This window comes from Cebidichthys violaceus, unplaced genomic scaffold (assembly GCF_023349555.1).
Source record: "Cebidichthys violaceus isolate CVI_PGR_0920_01 unplaced genomic scaffold, fCebVio1.0.p SCAF_17, whole genome shotgun sequence".
In the NCBI taxonomy this organism is placed as follows: Eukaryota; Metazoa; Chordata; class Actinopteri; order Perciformes; family Stichaeidae; genus Cebidichthys; species Cebidichthys violaceus.
In genome coordinates, this window is record NW_027176340.1 from 6085256 (window position 1) to 6108972 (window position 23717).

Below are 23717 nucleotides of genomic sequence, written 5' to 3' on the forward strand. Positions count from 1 at the left end.
TCTATGTTGTTGTTGGGTTTTTGGGTTTTTTTTACAGTCGGCTGCTTATGTATCTGCCTGGATGCTACAATCTTGGAGGGGTCAGGAGCAAGGAGTCTTTCCACCTGAATCCCAGTTAAAGATCTGTGCTGGCAAGCATCTTTGACAGAAACTCCTGCGCTTTTACCTTTACCTTTCTGGAGGAGCCCAAACAACTTCCTGACATGAACCAGATAAATCTTCACATGGTTATCAAATATGAAAACTACTAAATGGACATCAACATCATCATCATCATCATCATCGTCTTTTCCTGGAGAGAAGATACCCATGTAGGATTTAAAATCATCAAGGATGAGAGAAAGACGTTTCAAGAAAAACCCCAACGATTTGTAGCATCGCCTGTGTTTCTTCCCCTCCTTTGTTAATGGTTCTGCGCCATAGAGTTGGAGACAAGAAACCACAGAGTTCTGGGTCCTGATGGAAAATAAACACCTCACATGGAGTACAGAGGAGTCATTTTTATAAATTGAGGAAACAGCCATTGAGCATCATTATATTTCAAGCCCATGAAAAACCGCTGCCGCTGGGGTATGGCATGGCAGCTTGCCCGAGATGGAACGAGGAGCACACTGGGAGCTATTTTGGGTTAAAGAGCCGCAGAGCAGCTGGGCAGAGTCTCAGCCCAGCAGAAGGTTGAGAAGCCAAGAGAGGGGGTGGAGGTGGGGGATTGATCAGATCCCAACAGCTAGCAGCAGTTTGTGTGGCTTCACTCCTGCTGACTGTCCTTCCACATGTCTGTCTGAGAGCTTGCCACAATACTGGGTCCTTTTGAAGGCAGCCCACGTTTACTTTGACGTCCGCCGGCCTGCTGGGGGGAGCAGTGAAAGAACAGACTGGACTCATGTTAAATCACAAGTCTTATAACCCCTTATACACCTACTCATATCACCTACATAACCAAACACTCAAACAACGCACCTACTGAAACGTATGCACACACACATAAGCATGCATGTCTCTCAAACACACATTCAAAAGTCCAAGAGATATAGAGCCCCATTGATAAGTTTCTACCCGCTGGTTAAAGGCTTCCCACACCCACTGAAAGGCGACTTTCATTCGTTTCTGAGGACCACTCACGCGCTGTGACATTTTCTTTGGCTGCCGTCCTTGATTTGTTTAGTAAAACCACGATGCTAATGTGGGTTCCTAAAGCAAGCCTACTGAAAGGAATATGTTTCTATCCAAGAGGAAAAGCTGTCACAAGTAATCTGAATCGAGACGTTTTTTCACCGAGGAACTTTGAATTTTGTGAAGCTCTATTGACACCAACTTCGACAGTCCAATCTTTCCTTGAACAGCTGATTTCCTTTGTGCGTGTGTGTAAGATAAGAAGGCAGACACAGAGAGAAAGCTATGGATATCTGGCTCATCACCTCCACAGAATGTGATTTTCGCTTTTTTGGGCAGCGATGCATGAAGTTGTAATACAAATTACTTTGGCGTGTGACAGCCAGCAGTTCTCGCAGAGCAGATTTGGTTCAGTCAGATGGAAGTTAGTTGAAAAGATCTCATCTCCTGATTTAATGCCTGAAATCTAATATCTACGCATGAAACATTTATGCAACAGTTCAGTTTGATGTTGTTTCATATTCAATGTCAAAGTGTAAGCAGTCGTATAGAGTTCAAACCCTCCTGTAGAGCACTACCACTGGTGACCTTTGAACTGTAGAAGCACGCCACGGGTGGGAAAAAGAGCTGAGAGAAGAAGGAGGAGGCGTTGACAGAAAAAAGAAAGCGATGAAGAGTGAGAGAAAGTCCAAATGCAGCTGAGGAATTTCAAACGATTTATGGATTTGACAAGTAGAGCCGTTGAGTTTTGTGTAGCTTCAGGGTAAAGCAGGTGATGTTGTTTTTTTAGCTTCTGACAGAATTCAAGTCGACAAAAACTCTGCTGTTCTCAGAATTGCAAATGAAAAGAAATAATAATTGTGCACTAGTGTTTTATGTCTTTGTGTAGTTAAACAGTGTGTAGTTCTAAAGGATGTGATTAAATGCTGTGTCCTTTGTCTCTTTTCTCTCCCTCAGGGCCCTATGGGTCCCAGAGGACCACCTGGCCCCTCCGGATCACCTGTAAGTACCTCCTGTTCGCCCCAGACAACACTCGAGCCGCATGCACCTGCAGACTAGATCCTGAGTACAACCACAGACCGGCCAGGCTTAATATCATAACAGTAATGGGCTTGCTGCCGTGTACAAACGCCACCTTGTCTGCTTCCCCTGAGTGTATTCAATAACAATAATGACCCCAAAATGACCAGTCACTTTGCACACTCCAACAAGGCGAGCATAGCACAGGCTGTTAGAGATAAATGTTCACACGCAGCCCTGTGCACACAGAGAATACTTAAGTCTCACAGCTGCAGACTGGGGGGCTTTTTCCTCTACACCTGACAATTTACATTACACCTCGTCTTTTTCTGCTCTTGCCCGCACCAAAATCTACCTGTAGCCCTTCGAGCCTTCCCAGCCTCCTGAGTAAAGCTATTAAGTTGTAGGCAATGCCATCTGACAAGCCTCAACTTGATGGTTTAATCACCCTGAACCCACTTTTGGAGAGACAGATTGTCTCTTTGGACACCTTTGACTGCTTTTAGACTTTCTCAAAAGAGATGATGTGACATTTTCTCGGGACGTCGTGTAATTTAGAGAAGCTGCAGTTTGACAATGTAGACAAACACAGAGATACAGTGTACAGTACTGTAAAGAAGTAGTTTTTGATAATTGTTGATATAGTTTTACTCTGTACTGCTGCAGGTGCATATGACATTGATATTGTTGAATGTATTTTTATTGCAATTCCACTAACTTTTCATTTTAAACTGTAAATTAAGATATGCAATTAAATTCTACAACAGATTAAACAGATTTAGCACATAACCAATCTGTATTACATTCTTTATATAAACTGTTATTTAAAGTAACATTTATTGCTGCAACTAACTTTTATCATTATCAGATTTTCTGTAGCCTTTTTTTTTCGAATAATTGATCATCAATGGATTGCTTGGTCTATAAAAACTTGGATAATTCCCAAGTTGCCCAACAAACAGTACAAAAGTCAAAAGATATTCAATTGACTATTACAGACGATGAATAAAACCAGCAGAAAAGCTGGTTGGAGAAGCTGAACCAGTGAATTCTTTGTATTTTTGATCAAGTTTTTGATTTTAAGTTTAAGTTACTTAAAATGGTATTTCAATTTTCAAAATAGTTGGTGATTCATTTTCTGTCTATCTGCTAACTGATAAATAGATTTAGTACATTCACAGTAATAGTTTTTTTCCTCTCAGACACTGCGTGTAAAGTTTCACTCTCATCAAACAGCCTCTCTTCTTTATCCCAGGGCCCACAAGGTTTCCAAGGCAACCCAGGAGAGGCAGGAGAGCCCGGACAGTCTGTAAGTATCCTATAGAGTACCAGTCCTTCCAGTCCTCACTACACGGTTTATTATAAATACTTGTCCTATATAAAGCCTATAAACCTCTCCTTTTTGTCTTCGTCTTTTCTTTTCTTCTTCATGTGGAAACTTCAGCCGCTGTTACCTCACTACAGCTAAATTACATTTCCATAAAGTCTCCAAACACGTTCTAACCTTTCATTGCTCACCGCATACTTCTATATCCTCCTCTATTGAAACCAGCCAGCTCCTTCAATTTCAACATTTACAACCCTCTTCAGTCAATGCTTGCAATGCTCATGTCTCAAACCCAAATCTGTGTGAAGCCTGAACTGGCCCTCTGGCCCTCAGCGGATCTGTAGATTTCCCATGATTCTCTTTTTCTTTGCCCCCATCTTCTCACTGACAGCTTCCAGTGTTCGTTGCATCCGTCCTGCTCTTTCAGATGATACCCCTCCAATAACTCCTCTAAGACAGAAGACCAATAGCCTTTTATTTAGTTTTTATTTTATGTTCTTCTTACAAGTCCTCCTTTTAGTTTTCTCCCTCCTTGCTGCTCCAGCTCTACCCTTAATCACCCCTAACAAAGCTTCCAGAAACCATACTGTCCACCCTCCCCTGTCCGTCCCGTTTCCTCAGTAAGTAGACAATACAGGCAGAGTCTCCCCACTGCTGTGTTAATCTGCTCCTGTGGAGTTCAGATATGCAGCCTCTGTATTATGATCATTATGCGTGATTAAAATCAAGCTTCCTTCCAGAAAATAACCTGACAGTTGCAGACGGGTCACACATGTGTTTGTGAAGACCAGAGATCATTTCAGCTTTGGAAATCACAAGAGCAGAAAATTAGCAACAAGATGTTTTGAATTAGCTGAATCTGATTGGTATTATAACCTCATTTATACTGTCGCAGGTCAGTGTGTTATTCAACATTAGCATTTCAACAGTGTTGTTTCAAAGACACAAAGAAACCAGTAGACCAATAGACATATCAACACACATTAAGTGACAAACATCTGAACATTGTACTAAGGATTTTCGCCGAGGATATTGATGTATTTGTTCCATCTTTTTGGTCTAATCCAGCCTATAAATCCTGCTGATTCAGATCTCATTAAGAATCATTATATTGTCATTATTGTCTAGGAATGTCATTACTTTGATGTGCTTTTATACAGAGGCTCACATTAATCAGAAAACAAATTGTAATTTAGATTAGCAAGATAATATCATTTTGATCAATGTCAGACAAAACTGCCCCAGCTGTTCATGATTAACAGTAGTAAACACATTGCTAATGGCAGCTTGAGTCAACGAGTGTAACTCAGAGCTGTTTGTAAAGTGAGTTGTTGCCACATGCTAAGAATGATGAGTCTGAACTATGTGATGTTGCCCTCTGTTGGTTATGAATGGGAACTTTTGTCTCACCTTTGCTTGTTTTCTCTTTACTAATAGGGCCCTATGGGTCCCCGTGGCCCCCCCGGACCTTCTGGAAAACCTGGAGATGATGTAAGTGTGTCTGTCACAACTTTGTAAAACTGTTAATATATATTACCAACAAGTAGGAACTCTGACAAGGCTGATACATAGTGAAGCTTATTTAGTGGCTATCCTCATATCGTCTGCTGTGGATGTACTCTGTAAAATATCAATGTCCTCTAAATATGACCTAAAACAAATAAATCTTGTGGCCTTTTCTGACTCCCCCTACAGAAATACTGTCATGTTTATCATACTGTAGGTAAATTAGTATTCATTTCTCATACCTGACCTTTGACACTTAATATTTATATGAAAACACATTTGTATTCATTTGTTTTAAGGATACAGTCATAGAGTACAAATAACAGTGTCTCCATTATGAATTGATGTTATTGGTCTCTGTTATTTTTACAACTAAATAATTAGATCTTACTGCCTTTGTATCTGAATGTTATTTTCAACATGTACTGCGATACCACCATAAAGAATACAGGATTCAAAAATGTGCAAACGTATTTTACATTGTACTGTATATATTGTTTGAATCAAAAAATAACAGTCCATGTACTTTGCAATTCTGGGTTAAACTAACACAGCAACTATGACAGCACTATGAGAGATAATGCTGTCATATTCATTTACCATATTCATTGAGTTATTATATTTATTAGACTCAGACTGCATCAGTCAGACATAGAAACAATGGACAGATCTTTTATTGAAGTTTACATTTATTTATTTATTTGTTCAACATCTAATTGACATATTGGTTTTTTACCTGACACTGGGATCATAGACATCATAAATGTAATTCCTACTTTTAGCCACATGATGGCAGCAGACATGACATGTCACATTGTGTCCACTAGGAGCACTCACTCCCACCATTGCATCAACGACATTAAATATACAGTACCATATTTTACTTTAAAAGGAGTACTTGCATGAATTAACTTTTTTTTTTTATATACAATGTTCACATAACTTTTCCTCTCTGTTTCTGTTTTAGGGTGAGGCCGGCAAGTCTGGCAAATCAGGTGACCGTGGACCTGCTGGACCTCAGGTGAGATTTCTCAGCCTGTTGATTCATACTGACTGCTTTTAAAGCACTGAACATTTTGGTGTAGAGGAGTCTCACTTACTGCAAGGTTGTATTGTTGGCCTCTCTGGTGATCTACAACCAGCCTGATTTGGGGAAACTGCACAACTTTTATCTGAACTGAATAGTGACGCTGTTACTTCAGAATAACGTGTTCAACTCAAACTGACAATGTACTTTTACTTATATTCACTATATATTGATTATTCCATAAAGCAGCTATCCTCTCACTAAAACTGAAAGTAATGATGGATCACTGTGTAGACTGAGGATTGCGATTAGAGAGTTCATATGTGTAAATTACTTTAATGGTAATTATGTTATGAGTTGCAGATGTCATTTATCATCTCAAGCCAAGATTTAGCACATTTTTCTTATTGGTTTGAAGAGCCAAAAAGAATGGCTAATATTGTGGCTAATATTAGTTGGAGCCAAAACTGAACTATAAAAGTGCAATTCAGTAGATAACCTAATCTAAATAACTGCTTTAAAACTTGTTTAATGTGTGTGTGTGTGTGTGTGTGTGTGTGTGTGTGTGTGTGTGTGTGTGTGTGTGTGTGTGTGTGTGTGTCACTAACAAGACTAACAATGTCTTGTTAGTGACATTATTTTATACTTTAAGCTTCATCTTCTTTCCCTCTGCTGGATTAGGCACGCCTGTCTTAACCAATGGCACACTAGCAATAAGTGTGCAAGACTTTTTTTGAAATGTTTAAGTGCCCTTTTATCCACATGTCAGATTCACAGTCAATGACAGTTGCGTGGCCTGTTATTTACTTTATTTTGATTGATTTTTTCCCCCACTCTTATTCCGCAAAGACCCGCCCTACTCTGCCTCTGATTGGCTAGTACTTGTTGCCTTCTTTGCAGAATTTATTTGTTGAGTTAATTGCTGATGAACAAGATTGCTGGGAGGTTGGTAGGGTTAATGATGTCAACTCAAAACGACAGATCTGTTGGAGATTTACATTTTGATGTTGTATTATAAGTAAACTTAATTTTAACCATGATGTTGATATGATACACCGATTAACAAAAACATTTCAAAACGGGCACTTCATATCAAAAAGGTTGCTTACTGTTTGTTAATCTCCTCCATCATCTCTCCTCTTGCATCGTAGGGAGCTCGTGGATTCCCAGGAACTCCTGGCCTGCCTGGCATCAAGGGACACAGAGTGAGTGTGTCGGTCGACTATTAATGATTTACAGGACAATTAGGTGGTTGTTTATCGTTTTTCTAACTGTCCCTTTGCTCTTTCTTCTAGGGTTATCCAGGTCTTGATGGGTCAAAGGGAGAGACTGGATCTGTTGGGTCCAAGGTGAGGTATTTTTTTCTTTGCATGTACGCACTGTTTTCCAGTTAATTAAGGCACCGCTTCACTGTATGTTTATCTGTATGTGGCGACGGTGGAGACCAGAGTAAAGTAGATGCAGCATAGCAAAATACTCTGTATAATACTATATAATCAGGAACAATTGGTATGAGATTATTTTTCTTTGATTTCAGGAAGATTACAGGAAGAGTAGCTGTTGCAAATATTAATAACAGACTGCCTTTATTGAAGGTTTCCCAGTTGTACTAACAGCCAAACATTTCTTCCTCTCTTTAGGGAGAGTCTGGTGCTCCCGGAGAGAATGGCGCTCCTGGACCGATGGTGTGTAATTCTGGACATCACAAACACAACATGTGAAAACAAAATAAAAATATGTACAAATCCAGGCTCTGTTATAATGGTGAACTAAATAAAAGTTATCTGCTGCTCTCCCTCACCTTCACAGGGACCCCGTGGTTTGCCTGGTGAGAGAGGCCGTCCTGGACCCAGTGGAGTTGCTGTGAGTGTCGTCGTTTTATCTCAAACCTATATAATTAAAACCAAATGGATTAGATGCTTCACTTTGCTTTATTAGTGTCCACAACAGAGTTAGGCAGCATATTCTTAGTATTGATTCAAAATAGTTCTTTTACTTGTAAATTGGCACTTGCTAATAATTGTAACTGTAATTAAGAGGAGTTAAGCTCACTGTGTCAGTCGTAATCCTTTACTCCCCTGTACCAGTTTCCTGATTTGAATAGTTTGTGTAAAAGGACTTCATTTTTAAAAAAGGATTTTATACTATATACTAATAATGTATTGTTTATTTCAGGGAGCACGTGGAAATGATGGCTTGCCCGGTCCTGCTGGACCCCCAGTAAGTGTCATTTTCAGTCTCATTTAATTTGTTTTCATAATTTTGTTTGAGATTTACTGTATATGAAATCCATCCCCACCTCTCCACACACAAGCCTCTCTGCAGTACAAAAGCAGTCTCTACACCTCTACACCTGGATGTGTCAGTTATTAATAGCTGAGCTGACAGAATGTATTTCCCTCTCTGTAGGGCCCTGTCGGTCCCTCTGGAGCTCCAGGCTTCCCTGGCTCACCTGGTTCAAAGGTAAGACAAAAAAGTTACCAAAAAAGTACCCTTATTTCCTCCTCATCTTCACCTTCGTTGTGTTATTCTGCCAGTGAGTAGGTAACTGTGTCTGTCCCTTCCTCTGTATTAAAACAAAAACTAACCAGCATAACTGAACTTCCAACCTCTTACTTTGGATTTATTTTCTCGACAAAAACAACGTTGCGTGTAGCAGGTGCAAAAAGATGTGTTTTGTGTATTCTCTGTTGTTAGAATAAAAAAGCTTTCTTGAATCACAGTTAATGTCTCAGAAAATGGCGGTACACAGCTCAGGGAGGATTTCATGGGGACAAGATGAAATGTTTGAAAGTTGAAAGTGAAATCTGAGACAGCTGCTCTGCATTGAAAAGTGCTTTAAGCCGCCATCTGTGTGGAAAATTAGGGAGGAGAGGGTTTTAAAGTGTTATTTTCCCTCTCCCACTCCCTCTCACTGTCCATTTCTTCTTTTCTCTCTATGCTTTGCGTCTGATTTATCCCTCCTGTATGGCAGACAGGCTCAGCTCTGCGCTCGAGGGCCCAGGGCTGGTGGTTTGCTTTCTTCATGTCCCTTGATAGTTTGGGAATTCTTTTAGGAATTACAAATGGAGTATCTCCTTACAAAATCCAGGAGTTTCCCGTGAAGTAATCAAGGCAAGCTAGGCTCAAGATGTGAAAATGTGTATCTGTGTGTCTGTGTGTCTGCGTCTCGTGTCAGCTTGCATCCATAAACAATTTGTTTGTCTGCAGGAGAATCTGTAGACCTGTGTGTGAATGTGTGCCTTTGTCTGACTTTAAAGTATTCTAGGAAGTGTCCCACTGTGAGGAATGTTAAAAATCTCCCATTACTTTATGGTGCTGTACCTTCAGGATCCTGAGAGCTCATTAAATGCAGCCTCCTTTTAGACTTTTCCTCTCTGAGTATTATAAGAAAGGCGTTGAAGTTAAAAAGGTCCCAAGACTAACACAATAAAAAGCTAGCTAGACAAAAACAACATACTTATCTGAACCTCGACTGAATAAACCGTGCTCCTGAACTCAAAAGATCTAACCAAGACAACTTTTACCCAGTTGAGTTTCAGCATTGATTTATTTATAAAAGCCAAGCTATCGCCTCTAAAAGGCTGGGAGTTTTTTACATACCTTTCCATAAAACTGGCAGACTTCCTTCCTTTGTCCCCTTTTTCACCTTAGTTTCAGAGCCAGTAAACAGTGGGCTTTGGGAAAAGAAAATTGTTTACACTACATCACCATTTTTCCCAAACAATGTATTATGTTATACTATTGAGTCTGCAAAGTCTACCAAGCTGCAACAGTAGCGTAGGAAATCAATTCACCAACATGCTGAAAAAGCTGCAAACCACCTGTGTGTTAAACCTCAGTGTCCATAGGTTAGGCTAGTCTTATTTTCATACTCAACCATAAGGTCTGCAAAACAGTATGCACATGGCTTTGGATAGCACACTTTTTAAGACCATTGAAAATTGTGTTCGTTTAAATGCTACTAATGCATAAGAATTAATATGTGAATAGTGTATGTACAGAGTGGATATATTTGGTGCCTATGCTCTGGCCTCATCACAACACTACTTACTTAGAGAATAGAGATGGACCTAAATCCATCAACAGGCTAAGAGGGAGATAAATATTCACTGACACGTTAGTACCAGGCAATTTCTTATCATGAAAAACAGCAGATGACAATAAGTATAAGTTAAAGGTTTGTTAGTGATACAATGCATAAACCATAGAAGAGCACACTTTATATGTAAGGCAGGCTAAATAGTGTATGAAGAATAGCAAAGCAAGATGTCACATAGAACACTTAAACGTTACAGGTGAAATAGGTCTTTGTTAAGCTGAATATGAAGTGTGTGGAGAACAATGTTTGTGACAAAAGCCTTGTGGGTTCACTGTTACAGAGAAGTAATTAATAAATGGGCTGTGAGCCAGACAACAGCGATGTGAAGTTCAAGTTCCCAAAACAACAAAGAGGATGTATTACACAAAACCAAACTGAGACCAAAAGAAAAAAATGGCTCAGCAAATACTTTAATCTAAATTATTTATATAGATAGATGACAGCTGATGAGACATTAGCAGCCAGAAGAAGAAAATATCACCCCGAAGTATAATCTGCAGCCAGAAGCACACAAACTACAGCAAAACAGAGCCTAACAGACATCCACTCATGACGTTCGATACACGTTAGTAACGGAAAATAGCGATAGTTAGCCTGGTGAAGTAAAGGTAGATGTCGTGTCAGGTAGATAGCAAATTGAGAGCGGTGAACAGAGTCGAGGTCTCGGTGGGAAAACTGATTATTTTCCCCTCAGTTTAGCTAGCAGTTTAGTTCAGCTGTCAGATAAATGTAGTGCAGTAGAAGTATACAGTGGCATACAAGTAAAATAGCCTACTCAAGTAAAGTACAAGTACTTCAGAAATGTACTTAGGTACTCTGTTATTTATGTCTTGTCACATTTAAAGCAGTTTACCACTAAAAGGTGGATTTTAGATCTTACTAAAAGAGTGTTTTCATATTTTATGCTATTTATACTCTTCTGACTCTGCAGACACTCTTTCAAACTTTCTATTTTTAAGTTAATCAATCGTATTGGATGAGTTACTCTTTCACATATGTATACAGTTTCTTGCTTAGTTTTTTTGTTTCTGTTTTGTACAATTGTTTTTGTATTTCTACCTTTAGGGTTGTGTTTATGTTCCTTAACAGCCTTCCCTCGATTCATGTTTGAGACCATTTGATTTGATTTAAAAAAAACTCAAAGGTAAACTCAGTTCAAGTTTGTAATTTTTTGCTTGTTTTCTGTGGGATTTGTCTGTTTTTATTTGACCTAATTGCCAATTATAATGTACTTAAACTTCCCAAGATCTTTGCTAACATATTAATTCAATGACATACCGTGTTTCTTCTTCCCTCTCTTTTGCTAACCAGGGAGAAGCTGGTCCTACTGGTGCCCGTGGTCCTGAGGGTGCTCAGGGACCCCGTGGAGAGTCTGGGACTCCCGGATCCTCCGGACCTTCCGGCGCTTCTGTAAGTGATGCAATGAATACGTATGTGAAAGGAAAAACGTAGTAAATCAACTATAGCAAAGCATTACTGAAAAGTTGACGTATTTTGAGGCTGTGTCAACTATATTTAGTTTGTTTGCAGGTGATGTATAGTTTGTAGAAAGGCTATTAAGGACAAGATATTTTAACATCAATCAGAATAATAACTGAATCAGGGCTAGTTATGATTATTGCATTGCATTCACTTGCTTTGTCTCTTTAAATCCACAGGGAAACCCTGGTACTGATGGTATCCCTGGATCCAAAGGATCCGCTGTAAGTATAAAACTGTTGACCGATTTCAAACTGACTACCACTGACTGGGTATTTTCATATATGATGTTATGATGTTTTCTCATACAATGAATTTCAGAACAGATCTAGAATGCATAAGTTGCATATCTGACACGTTTGCTTTTAAAAGGCAGAAGGCCAGGACTATTGCATCGTAATTATGGATTATGGACACCTCGAAGGGTATTATCCCGCTCATACCATGGTCACTTGTCAAAGAAAAAACTAAGACTGTTAGTTTACAGGCACTTTGCAACCAAAATCTAAAGTTTCACACATGCCATACCTCCGGTTCCCTGGTAACACGTATGCTAATACCCGGAACAATACCATCCCGTTGTTTACTACTCTAACTGCCAACTGCCAACAGGAGATATATCAAAACCGCTCAGCTCAGAGCCAGAAAACAAATGTTATGCTAGCAAGACCAATAGTCAATAACATAACGTACGGTTGTTAAACCATAAATAGAAGTTGACAACAACAATAGCTAGCTATCCATTCCTGTTATTGTCCCCAAATCAACATCTAGACTTTGATGAAATCTTGATTAGCATAACGCTAGCATAAAGCTAATCTCATGCCCGCAAGATTCAAAGTCAGTAACATCGCGTAGGCTATGGCTGACAAACCCCAGCTGCAGTTGAATAGCGAATAGGATGTAAGGGGATCGGTTATGTATTACAAAGTATCCGTGAGTTCAGAGGAGCAGTGTCACTTCTTAAAGATTGTGTGTTTCATTCTCCACCCTGTGGTGTTCAGCGGATGAAGCACCGAAGAACTAACGTTGTAAATTATCGCTAGATGATCACGTTTGCAGCCAGTGCATTGATTTCAAACGGTGAACAGACAAGTTTCACTTGGGCATCAGATCTTAATGGACACACTGCAGCCAATCAGACTCCAGTATTCAGCGCGGTCGTGGTAGGCTACAAATCGCAGTACATTTCAGACAAACTACAGATTCCAGTCTTGCAAGGTCCGCCGTTGTGTTGAATACTGTTTCCTCGCCGATATGTGTTTCCCCCAACATAAACACCTGAACCTGAACCTGAACCAACCCTTATCCCGCCTAATTGCTACGCCCAACCGCCATGGGGGGGCGCTATCATTTTGACCGAAGGCCGGGAAACAACATATAACGAAATTCTGATTATGAAAAACTGGTCAGCCAAAATCAGAGGTGTTTTAAGAATATTTGCTTCATGAACAGCATAAATTCCCTTTGAGTTTTCTTCCGCATCATGAAAACTTAATACTGCGTAACTCCGTGAGTTTAAGTTAAACATCGCAGTTGTCACTGATGCTTTTATTGTGCAGAATTTATACCAGTTCACAAACATTGTGAATAGTGTCTTCTTATTTACCATGAAAGTTACACTAAGTAACACTAAGTAAGTGTTATTCACTTACAGTAAAACCAGTGGTAGTGTATTGTAGACATCCATTCAGATGAATAGTTGACTGACAGCATGTCTGTTACTCTGTAGGGTGCTCCTGGTATTGCTGGTGCTCCTGGTTTCCCTGGACCTCGTGGACCTCCCGGGCCTCAGGGAGCAACTGGACCTCTCGGGCCCAAAGGAACATCTGTATGTACTTAGTGAATCTTTCAGTTTAGGTCCAATGTTCATGTTTATAACCAGTTTGCGATTTATATTTGCTGCTCATTTCATACACCAAATAATAACCTGCAGCTTTCTCTTCCTCTCTCCATCATTATTTACTCTCTTCCTATCTATGTCTGTTCTTGTTTAGGGAGACCCAGGTATCCCAGGCTTCAAGGGGGAGTCTGGACCCAAAGGAGAATTTGTGAGTTTTTCTTTTCTTTTCTTTTACTTGTAATGTATTCCATGCCTGATTGTCCCCCTAGTCAATGAAATGAAAACATTGATATCTACTCTAGCACAGTATTTAGCCAAATAAGTGTGGATGATAAACTTTTAAAATCAAGTATTTGAAATAAGCAGATTATAGGTACTTCAAATGGACCTAGTACTTCTGCTGAAATATGTTTCCTCACATGAAGTCTTCCTTTCTGCCTGTAATAACATGGTCTGTTGCGGATGTGATTTTCAGGGACCGGTTGGTATGCAGGGAACTACTGGGCCACAAGGAGAAGAAGGCAAGAGAGGACCTAGGGGTGAGGCTGGTGCTGCTGGACCACTTGGACCTCCTGGAGAGAGAGTGAGTACCATCTAACTGGTTGAAAACAAGTTATTTTCCAGCTTAAGTAAAAGTAAAATGTGTACGTTTTTGTCGCTGTATCACCGATGAATTGCGTAGGTGTGTATATTGCATATTTAGACACAATATTGGTAAGCGTGAAACTCTTTCTGCATTTTTAATGAGGATAATCAGATTTTTTTGGGGGGGGGGGGGTAAAATGAAACCATATTTTGCTGGCCACCATCTAGGAACCTGTTTAAGGACCACAATGAGATTCAGTGACTTAGATATTGTTTTTTATAATTATAACCCTGACTCTTGTTTTGTGTTTTCTGTCTAGGGATCCCCCGGTAACCGCGGTTTCCCTGGTCAAGACGGTCTGGCTGGTCCCAAGGTGAGCATCACCACAGAGCCACTCGTTCCTGAGATATCTCGTTGTTATTGTTGTTGGAACAGAGAATCTGCTCAGAGGAAGTGAACATGGATGCAGTTTGAGGAAACAAACCTGTCAGAGGATGATGCTGCAATAGTCACAGGTGTAAATCTGTGAAACTGACAATTAACATACTCCATCTGGTGCATATTGCATTTGGAAATTTCTGTTGACAATGCCTTCGTCCAATATTGTCATTGTTTTTTCTTTATATATTTTTTGTCAACTGTGGTGAGAAAATAACATTTCCGGCTCACCTGAATCACAATATTGATCCACATTGTAGCACTCATACTACTTAAATATCCCATCACCATGAACTGTAATTCAGTTTCACTCAGTAACCTTCAATTCCAACCATGGATAAGATTAGGCTTCCACTATTCTAGTCCTGTAGAGTGCTGTAGTGTCATCAAACCTCAGAAATAAGTCCTAGATTGTAAGTCTTTGCAGAATTTAAGAATTGACATTATTCTGCTGCAGCAATTTTAAGAGAGCAGAGAGTCAGCACTCTTTGGGCTTCAAACTGGCCTGTTAACATTACTGTAGATTCTCCCCCGTCCCAGAAAATTGATCCACTTCCACACAACTTTAAGACTCTATAAGCGGTGAACCTCTGCAGAATAGGGTCAATTGCAGTTCATCCTGTGCATGTGACCAATCCACCAATTTAAAACAACTGGGCAAAATGTCCTGAAAACTAAATATTTTCACCTTCAGGCACCTTTACACACATTAGTGACAATAACACAAACTGTAAAAGATCATATTAATTTAGTAAATGTCTGGTATTAGTTGTCAAGAGACAACAATTCAGTATATGTGGGGGTGACCGTGGCTAAGTGGATAAGTGGAGAGCAGGGCCGCCTTTCAATCAGAGGGTCGGCGGTTCGATCTACTAGTCTCATGTCAATGTGTCCTTGAGCAAGACACTTAACCCCTAAATTGCTCCCGTAGCTGCGTCTACGGTGTGTAGATAGATACTGAATTGTAAGTCGCTTTGGATAAAAGCGTCTGCTAAATGACCGTAACGTAATGTAATGTAATATGTCAGGAAAATGCACGTAGACACATATAGATGAAATACCTGATGTGAAACAAGTTGACAAAATGTGGCAAAATAGTGTGCAGAAAAGACATATGTCCAGTCTCAAAGAGCTAGAAATCTAGAAATTATCTTTTTACAAATTATATTTTGATAATAAAAGAATGAGCTATACAAAATTCATGAATGAGAAACAGCATTTAAATGTTAGATATTTTACTCATGCATTGTTAAAAAAAAAAAAATCCCCCTAGAGGTTAAGAAAAAATAGCTTTCAGATGCAAATGCACTTACATCATTTTGGCTAAAGAAAATATTTAGAATTTTATTGACTGAGTTGTCCCTTCACCACATTAACTCTTAAATCAAACAAAACGGCATAAAGTGTTGATACTGTGTTTGATAAAGTGCATAATAAGAGAAGTGCCTCTTCAGGGTTCACACTGAACTGAGATTGGCGGCCATTTTAACGAGTCAATGAAATACATGATAAATCATATTTACAGTAAAGAGTGAAATTTATCAGCACTCCTGTTTCTTCATCAGATATCTGAAGCTCACATACAGGCAGCAGTGATACACATAACTCCCCCTTTTGGCCACAAGATGGCAGCATAGCTCTCAACCCTCAGCACTGGTGACCTACATGTCCAAAATCGTCAAAGACAGCATCTCATATAACATTATCTTTCCCGCACAGTTTCATTTATACCAAAATGAATGTGTCAGACTTTAATCTTCTCATCTCCAGCAGGTCAATGAAACTCCTTCACACTTTTATAAGGGAAACGTATTTCCTTTGGGCTTTGAGAATTGACTGAGTGACCATCTCTTTGTTTTATTCTCTCTCTCTCTCTCCCATCACAGGGAGCCCCTGGTGAGCGTGGACCCTCTGGTGCCAGTGGTCCCAAGGGTGCCAACGGTGACCCCGGCCGTCCTGGAGAGTCTGGTCTGCCCGGTGCCAGAGTAAGCACTTCCCTTATTCATAGTACCACAGATATAGATGGTGATGATCTCCAGAAATTTGCTTTAAAACATACAAAAATAAGAAAATAATCTGTGATTTTACTATCAATACAATACACACAATGTCAGATCTTATCCATTCTGCAGTAATATCTAGCAAATTATTATCTAGCTGAAGATCTGGGCTTGTCCTAACTCGTTGCTGAATTTTAATTCTCAGCTGACCATACCATTGCTGTCCTGTGAAAGAAAAGTATCACCATTTGATGCTTTGTGACAATGCATGTTTTAGTTAATCCAATAGGTATTTAAAATGTTAATTTATATTAAGAAGTAAGAACATTTTCTCAGTTAACATGCAAACAGTGCTAACAGTGCAAACTACGGCGAAAGTGCTGACTGAGCTAACAATATTTCCCTGAGGGGGGAACCAGAGGCTGGGCGCTACGCTTGTGCAAAGTGGCCGTGAGCTAGCCAGTTGAGCTAGTTGAGCTAGCCAGTTGAGCTAGTTGAGCTAGCCAGTTGAGCCAGTTGAGCTAGCCAGTTGAGCTAGTTAAGCTAGCCAAGCTCCGACTACAACACACAGAGAGGTGGAGTAACATTCTCTGCTCACATAGACATTAACCCCCATATCTTTACAAAGCAAATATTGTTTGCTGCTATGTCAATGTTCTAAAACCCATATATTGCACCTTTATAGAGTGAGGCGATTGACTATTGCACTTCTTTAAAGTTGGGAGACTCAAAATTGATTCTGAGAAAGAGTCAGAATTGAATCAGCAGAAGCCCAGACATCATGACTTTTAGTCCCTTGCTCCCAAACACGCTGGAACCTACAATGCAACCGACTGCATTTTTCCATTAAATTCTACCTGCCTGATAAACACCCTCATTTTTCGAGTTCCAGTTTGCAGCCCTGGCTCTCTGTTTTTGATTTGCACCAGGACATTGTCAAACTCACAATGTACAGTTTTAAAAATGATGATGCAGAGATATAATCTTATTTATTTCACACACTCTTCTTCCTTGTCAAACCTGGCGCCTTCATTACCCACAATGTAATGCGACCATTGACGGTTCAGTTGGAGACTCAGGTGTTTTATGTTAGTAGCTGCTAATGTAGCCTTGAGCCGCTAACCTCAAGCAGAGATGAGGAGTGGGTTATACAGGTGTGATAAGCTCACATCTTTCTAACCCTACACCTCCAGATTTTTCTCATTTTTGAACTTGTGGTCTTAAGATGCAACTCAGGTGACACAAGAGTGAATTTATCAGACTTTGCACAGCTCCCTTTGGAGCCACAAAAGGCTAAATACAACTTTTTCACATATGCAGTAGCTCTCCAAGACCTGTAAACTGACTTTGATGTTTGAAATAAGTGGAATTCCCCTTTAACAAGTTGAAATCTCTAATCCCTAGCTGAGATAACCCTGAGAATACAGTCATGAATGGTTTCCAATGGACAGCATTTGCGCTTCCCCCTGGAGTGATTACATTTCCCAACAGCAAAAAAAGTGTTAGTTAATATTCGTGTACCATCACCACTGAGGAAATTTGAAAAAAAGCAACTATAGGGAACCGAGGCCATTAATACCAGTTACCTACGCTCTCATTTATATTATACATTTCCATCAGTAGGCGTTGAACTGCTGCCTGATGCACACAGAGCCAATCTGAGGTGTAAATTCAGTTTCCCACAGTGCCATATGTTCCCACCTTTCTTTAGCATGTGCCTGCATGGAGGGGTCTGATGACTCATGCGGATTTCGTCTGTGTCTGTTCTCTTTCTCTGACAGGGCCTGACTGGACGCCCTGGTGACGCTGGTCCTCAAGGCAAAGTTGGACCTTCTGTAAGTGCACTTTTGTTGTAATGCGGTTGTTGTGTCTTTGTAAATCAACAGGAATAATCTTTTTTTTAAATATTACATTCAGAACAATCAGGGAGAGACCTCTAATTTGACCAAATGTGCTCTCCTAAGGTAATGACTCATAAGTGGTTTAATCAAATTGGATTGCAGGAGACATCCACTCATTATCCACCGGGCTCTATAGAGTCTCACACACTGTATTGATTGATTGTAGATCATTCTCAGCTCCGCTTGGTCCTTAGGTTGCGAGACAGGCTCCCATTGTTCATCATTTCTTAACTGAGTGGAAAGTCCTATAAAAATGCTCTTCACTGAAACCTCCATGAACTGAATTGTTTTCAATCGATTGGTTCCTCATGTTGTCTGTGTAGCTGATGCCATTCATACATCCTACAGTGCAATCCCACGTTTTTTGGTAAACATGAAACACTTTGAAAAGGTAGAGCTGCATTTTTTCATATTTTTTATGTTGGCTAAATCAACATTATTTTCATGTTTGCGGTGACTATGTTTCATTTAAAACATTATGGCTTACTGACATATTAAGCAGTGGTTTCATTTTGTGACTGACTGATCTGGCATATGATCAGACTGATTATGATTGAGGGATTATTTTTCCTGTTTTTTCTTTGCTTCCAGGCTTTCCTAGTTTACCCCAGTGGGGTCTATTTATTTATTTATTTATTTAGAAGCAATGAAATTTTAAATAAATTGAGTAACCATTGCGTATCCTGGGGCCATGCTGGACATGTCTCTGCTAGACCCCCACACCTTCACACCCAATCACTCCTCTCCATTCCACATCCCCAGTATAAATCCAAGTGTGATTGGATTTTCCTCGGTTGGCTCTTACCGCTCGCGATCAGGCTCATCTTTTTCTAACTGCTTTTTACTCCTCACAAATGTTATCATGACCACAAGATTGCTTATACTATATAGTACTTGATGATTTAATTGGATTTCTCTGTAAAAACATTTTGGTTATCATTTGTAATTCTTAAATGTGCTCTGTAAATAAATAATAACATGACTTTACTTGACCAGGGAGGTTCTGGTGAAGACGGTCGCCCAGGACCCCCCGGCCCACAGGGAGCCCGTGGACAGCCAGGTGTCATGGGATTCCCCGGACCCAAGGGAGCAACTGTGAGTGATTATATAAAAAACATAATTTGTGAATGCGTAAACGAGATAACGGTGTAATCTATATATGAGCAAATTCTCACCTGTTTCAACATAATAGATTTTGGGCCAATATAACATGTTTGGTTGTCTTGGTTGATTTATTTTACTTCTCATCTATAAAAATAAGTCCCTGAATCAAGAATAGACACTCCACATATTCAGCAACACCTGGAGTGCTGCTGAACAGTTTTATGTAATTTCCCCAACTCTCCTCTCAAAATAGATGCAGAACGGAGCAAATTTCTGTGACTAACCGCTGCATTTTGTTTCTGTTGTGATTAGGGTGAACCTGGCAAGTCTGGAGAGAAAGGACTGGGTGGAGCTCCTGGTCTGAGAGTAAGTCACCTTTTCTGCTTCCAAATGTTCACAACATAAAACATGGCTTTTTTGGAATATACAGCTGAAAGCAAACACTCTTTGAAAAGTAGAAAAATAGAAGTAGCTGCTGAAGTAGCGCAGACAGTGTGTTCATGATTATTATAATATTCTAATTATTAAACAGATTCAATTGAACATTTTTGATCAGTGGGTTGTTTTGTATCCTCTGACTACTGTGACTCTCCATTGATCTACTATTATTTCTGCAGTTCAGCTTCCACATGAGAAGCATGTTGAAAAGCTTTATTACAGCTATCAGAAGTCTTTCTAGTTAATAGCATCACCTTTGGCTTAACTGTTATTATCTATTTGACCACCCCCTCCCTGCATCTCCTCCCTCCTTCCTTCCTCCTCCCTCTCTTCCTTCCTCTCCTCAGGGTCTGCCTGGCAAAGATGGAGAAACCGGCCCTAGTGGACCCCCCGGGCCTTCTGTACGTATATCTCTATCTCCCCCATCCCATTCCATGTAGCTTCAACACTGATATTATCTTTCCCCTTTTCTCCGTCTGAAGAAACCGTATCTCCATTTCCCAGACTGCCTTGACGACGATAGTTCTGTCTGGACAGGAAAAAAAAAGTCCTTGACTCTAATGTCTGGACATTGTGAGACGACATTACTGAAACACAGACTTTCAGCTTGTTTTAAAGTTTGTGTTTCAGTGTGCTAAATAAAAGAAAACTTTAGATGTAAGATGTTAAAGAAAAAAAAACTAAATTATCCCTTTGTAGTGTACTGATATCAGAGATACATCAATGACACTTTTAGCTAAATGTTCCCACCATCTTAAACATCAAAGTTGAATGAGGTTTATGATCAATGTTCATCGTGATTATTGATTATGAATTATCTGTTTAGGGCCCTGCTGGAGAGAGAGGAGAGCAAGGACAGCCTGGTCCCTCAGGTTTCCAGGTGAGACTATCTGCTTAAATATTTTACCTGAAATGAATTGTTAAAGTAAACAAAGCTGTTTCTCTGATTATGGCTACGAAAATCAACTGTTTTTCTTGCTTCATAAATATTCCATCCTACCAACTTGAGCTGATGTATTGCTGTACATGAAATCGTTATGATTTTTGTTCATTTCTGACTCATTGTTGGTTTTTGCTTACATCTTTTTGGTTTCTCTTCTCTGCTCAGGGTCTGCCTGGACCTCCTGGCCCCCCTGGTGAGGGAGGCAAGCCTGGAGACCAAGTGAGTGCAACTTTTCTAGTGAAATAGAGCTCAAAAAGTGTGTGAATGGAAAATTGTAGCACTGAGATATTTATAACCAGGTCCATGTTCTCTTTAATATATGTTTTTATTCCTAATACATCCTTTAAACATCTAACTGTCACTTTTAATTTTGAGTTAATAGTAGTAGTAGTAGTAGTAGTAGTAGTAGTAGTAGTAGTAGTAGTACTTCTGAGTGGTAGCAGTTCCTCTTTTCAAGCATACATGTCTTGATTTGTCATATACTGATCCTGTATATCTTTTCTTTGAACTCCTTTTCTCCTGTAAGGGTGTTCCTGGAGAGGGTGGAGCTGCTGGTGCTACTGGACCCAGAGTAAGTTAACAGTCCGTATTTAACTTTGCTACTGTTTGACTTACTGATTGTCAGACATGCCGCTGATTGTCCCCGTATTGCCGTTCAGGGTGAGCGTGGTTTCCCCGGAGAGAGAGGAGCTGCCGGCTCTCAGGGTCTGCAAGGACCTCGAGGTCTGCCTGGAACTCCTGGAACTGACGGACCCAAGGTGAGTCCAGCATTCGGCTTAAAACTAAGAAGAGACAGATTTTCAATCGTTAGTGCCTGAGGTGAACTCACACCACTGGCAAATAGTCTGCTGTGGTACTATCGCCAGTACTTATCACATGCAACAGCAGCAACAGTAATAACCTCAGGTGTTTGTGAGCTGGACCTCTGTTCACTACATTCAATGTTTTTCCCCCAAAAAAATGGTTTATTTGAGGTGGTAAGGCACCCAGATCCTGACATATCTTGTCTTATGGTTTTTAGTCAGTAGATGTTTGTATGGGGTTTGCTGTATGAAATAGAACCTCTGCTCAGTTTTCCTTCAATAAACATCAAAAGTGCTTTTATTTTGGGGAGTCTGATGGGTCCCAAGATGATTAACAGGAGTGGAAAGAAGAAAAAGTAATTATACTTATTCTTTTCAAACGTACTCCTATTTATTTTTGGGCTCTCAAGAAATTATTAAAATGAATTAAGATCATAAAAGATTGTTGAATTAATCACAACCAGCGGACATTATGCAACGTGTGAGGAGTAGAAATCGCTTTGTTTTAGGAAGCCAACCATGACCTTAAACTTCCCCGGGGACCTTCGCTACGTGTAACTCCCCATCTCTTGCCCCTACAAATGCTGCCCAAAAGTACTTGAATCTCGAGGAATCATTGCCCTCATTTTTAAGGATGTTGAGAGTTTAATGTAAATAGATTGAAAAAAATTGAGGCCATCTTGCGATGGGATCACACCAGCTTTGACGGCAAATCAGGTCAGGAGCATAAAGGGGGCCCTTGATCTTCAAACTCGACCTTTGTTTTGATCTCAGCTACACACCTGTACAGTTTCGTGGCTGAATCTTCCACGGTTGCAATGCTATCGCAGTAATAAAGTATGTCTACTGACAGAAATATAAACACCTGGCAAAGTACTCATAACAGCCTCTGTTAGAGATGTCAACCAAACCTTTCCATACAAGATGCTATGATGTGTAGAATAACTGTCACTGGTGATTCAATTTAGGTCAGAGCGATAAACTGAATTTAGGATTGGAGGAAGAGCCGTGTCTATACTGTATATAACATCACCATAATCCAAGTCAGACAAGAAGACGGCCTCAATCATTTTTGTCGGGCCTTGCTGACAAGTGGGTCAATGTGAAATTTAAATGTAACTTTGTGATCCAGCCAGATACCAAGATATTTATACCCCGAGACCCTCTCAATACTGTGTCCATTCAGTGCTGAAGTGTCCTTGAGCGAGACACTGAACCCCAAGTTCCTCCCCTGGTGCTTTACAGCAGCCCACTTCTCCTAATCACTATAAGCTGGATAGCGTACGTTTACATAAAACAGACAAACAAAAAGAAAAAAATATTTGCAAGATTGGTTGGGTGATGTTTTTGTATGATTTTACTGTATTACTATTGTAATAAGGATCTGCACGATTCAAGACTCCTTACCTGCATTCAAATACTACATTTAGTGAATTTATCAAATGTGAGTATTTTAGAGAGAAATAAGATCTTCTCTACATTTCTAAACAACCAGTTGCTCAGCGTATTTCCAATCAAGCAATGCAGTCAATTTCTTATCAGCCATCAACAAATTCCAGTCACTGCAGTAAGTCGTCATAACTGCACTGTGAGTACAGAGGAAGAGCTCACAGCAGCTGCAATTCTCCCTGATGGTTTGTTATCTGGTCAGGTTTTAATCCCAGTTCATAGGCTTTATTTCCTTAAGGTCAGACAGTAGAGGATAGAGAGGATGAGGATTATAGAGCCGACGTGATGATGGCGATGGGGGAGGCACGAGGAGACAATCCGTAAATCTAAGAAAAATGAAGACCGACTTATTGCAAGACACAAATTGTACATTTGCCCCCTTCAATAAAAGTCCAGTTTGAATGTATTCACAGCCAACATGGAGGCTGTTTGAGCCCTGTGGTTACAACTTAATGACTGTAGAAAGGCAGCAGGGTTGGTGTTTGTGTGTTTGATCTCCAGTCTGAGGCTGCAGTAGAAAGCACTGCTGATAAGCCTGACAACTTCTGACCAGGACTAGGCCTGCTGGAGCCACTTGTATTTCCCTCCGTTATCTTGGCTCTGATATGTGGAATAGAACATTTGTTAGGATAAAAGTC

At 40.0% G+C, this 23717-nt stretch overlaps 1 protein-coding gene across 2 annotated transcripts in view; it reads left to right on the forward strand.

The window, feature by feature from the left end:
* The window catches only part of col2a1b (collagen, type II, alpha 1b), a 47128-nt gene that overhangs the window by 9682 nt on the left and 13729 nt on the right, over positions 1-23717 (forward strand). For both annotated transcript variants that reach the window (XM_068712340.1, XM_068712341.1), the window contains 25 exons: positions 2071-2115; positions 3389-3442; positions 4898-4951; positions 5934-5987; positions 7145-7198; positions 7289-7342; positions 7634-7678; positions 7803-7856; positions 8169-8213; positions 8403-8456; positions 11407-11505; positions 11754-11798; positions 13307-13405; positions 13572-13625; positions 13893-14000; positions 14323-14376; positions 16328-16426; positions 18223-18276; positions 19339-19437; positions 19759-19812; positions 20232-20285; positions 20711-20764; positions 20993-21046; positions 21354-21398; positions 21487-21585. In XM_068712340.1, the coding sequence (XP_068568441.1) occupies positions 2071-2115; positions 3389-3442; positions 4898-4951; positions 5934-5987; positions 7145-7198; positions 7289-7342; positions 7634-7678; positions 7803-7856; positions 8169-8213; positions 8403-8456; positions 11407-11505; positions 11754-11798; positions 13307-13405; positions 13572-13625; positions 13893-14000; positions 14323-14376; positions 16328-16426; positions 18223-18276; positions 19339-19437; positions 19759-19812; positions 20232-20285; positions 20711-20764; positions 20993-21046; positions 21354-21398; positions 21487-21585 (1584 nt within the window). The remainder of the gene's footprint in view (positions 1-2070; positions 2116-3388; positions 3443-4897; positions 4952-5933; positions 5988-7144; positions 7199-7288; positions 7343-7633; positions 7679-7802; positions 7857-8168; positions 8214-8402; positions 8457-11406; positions 11506-11753; positions 11799-13306; positions 13406-13571; positions 13626-13892; positions 14001-14322; positions 14377-16327; positions 16427-18222; positions 18277-19338; positions 19438-19758; positions 19813-20231; positions 20286-20710; positions 20765-20992; positions 21047-21353; positions 21399-21486; positions 21586-23717) is intronic.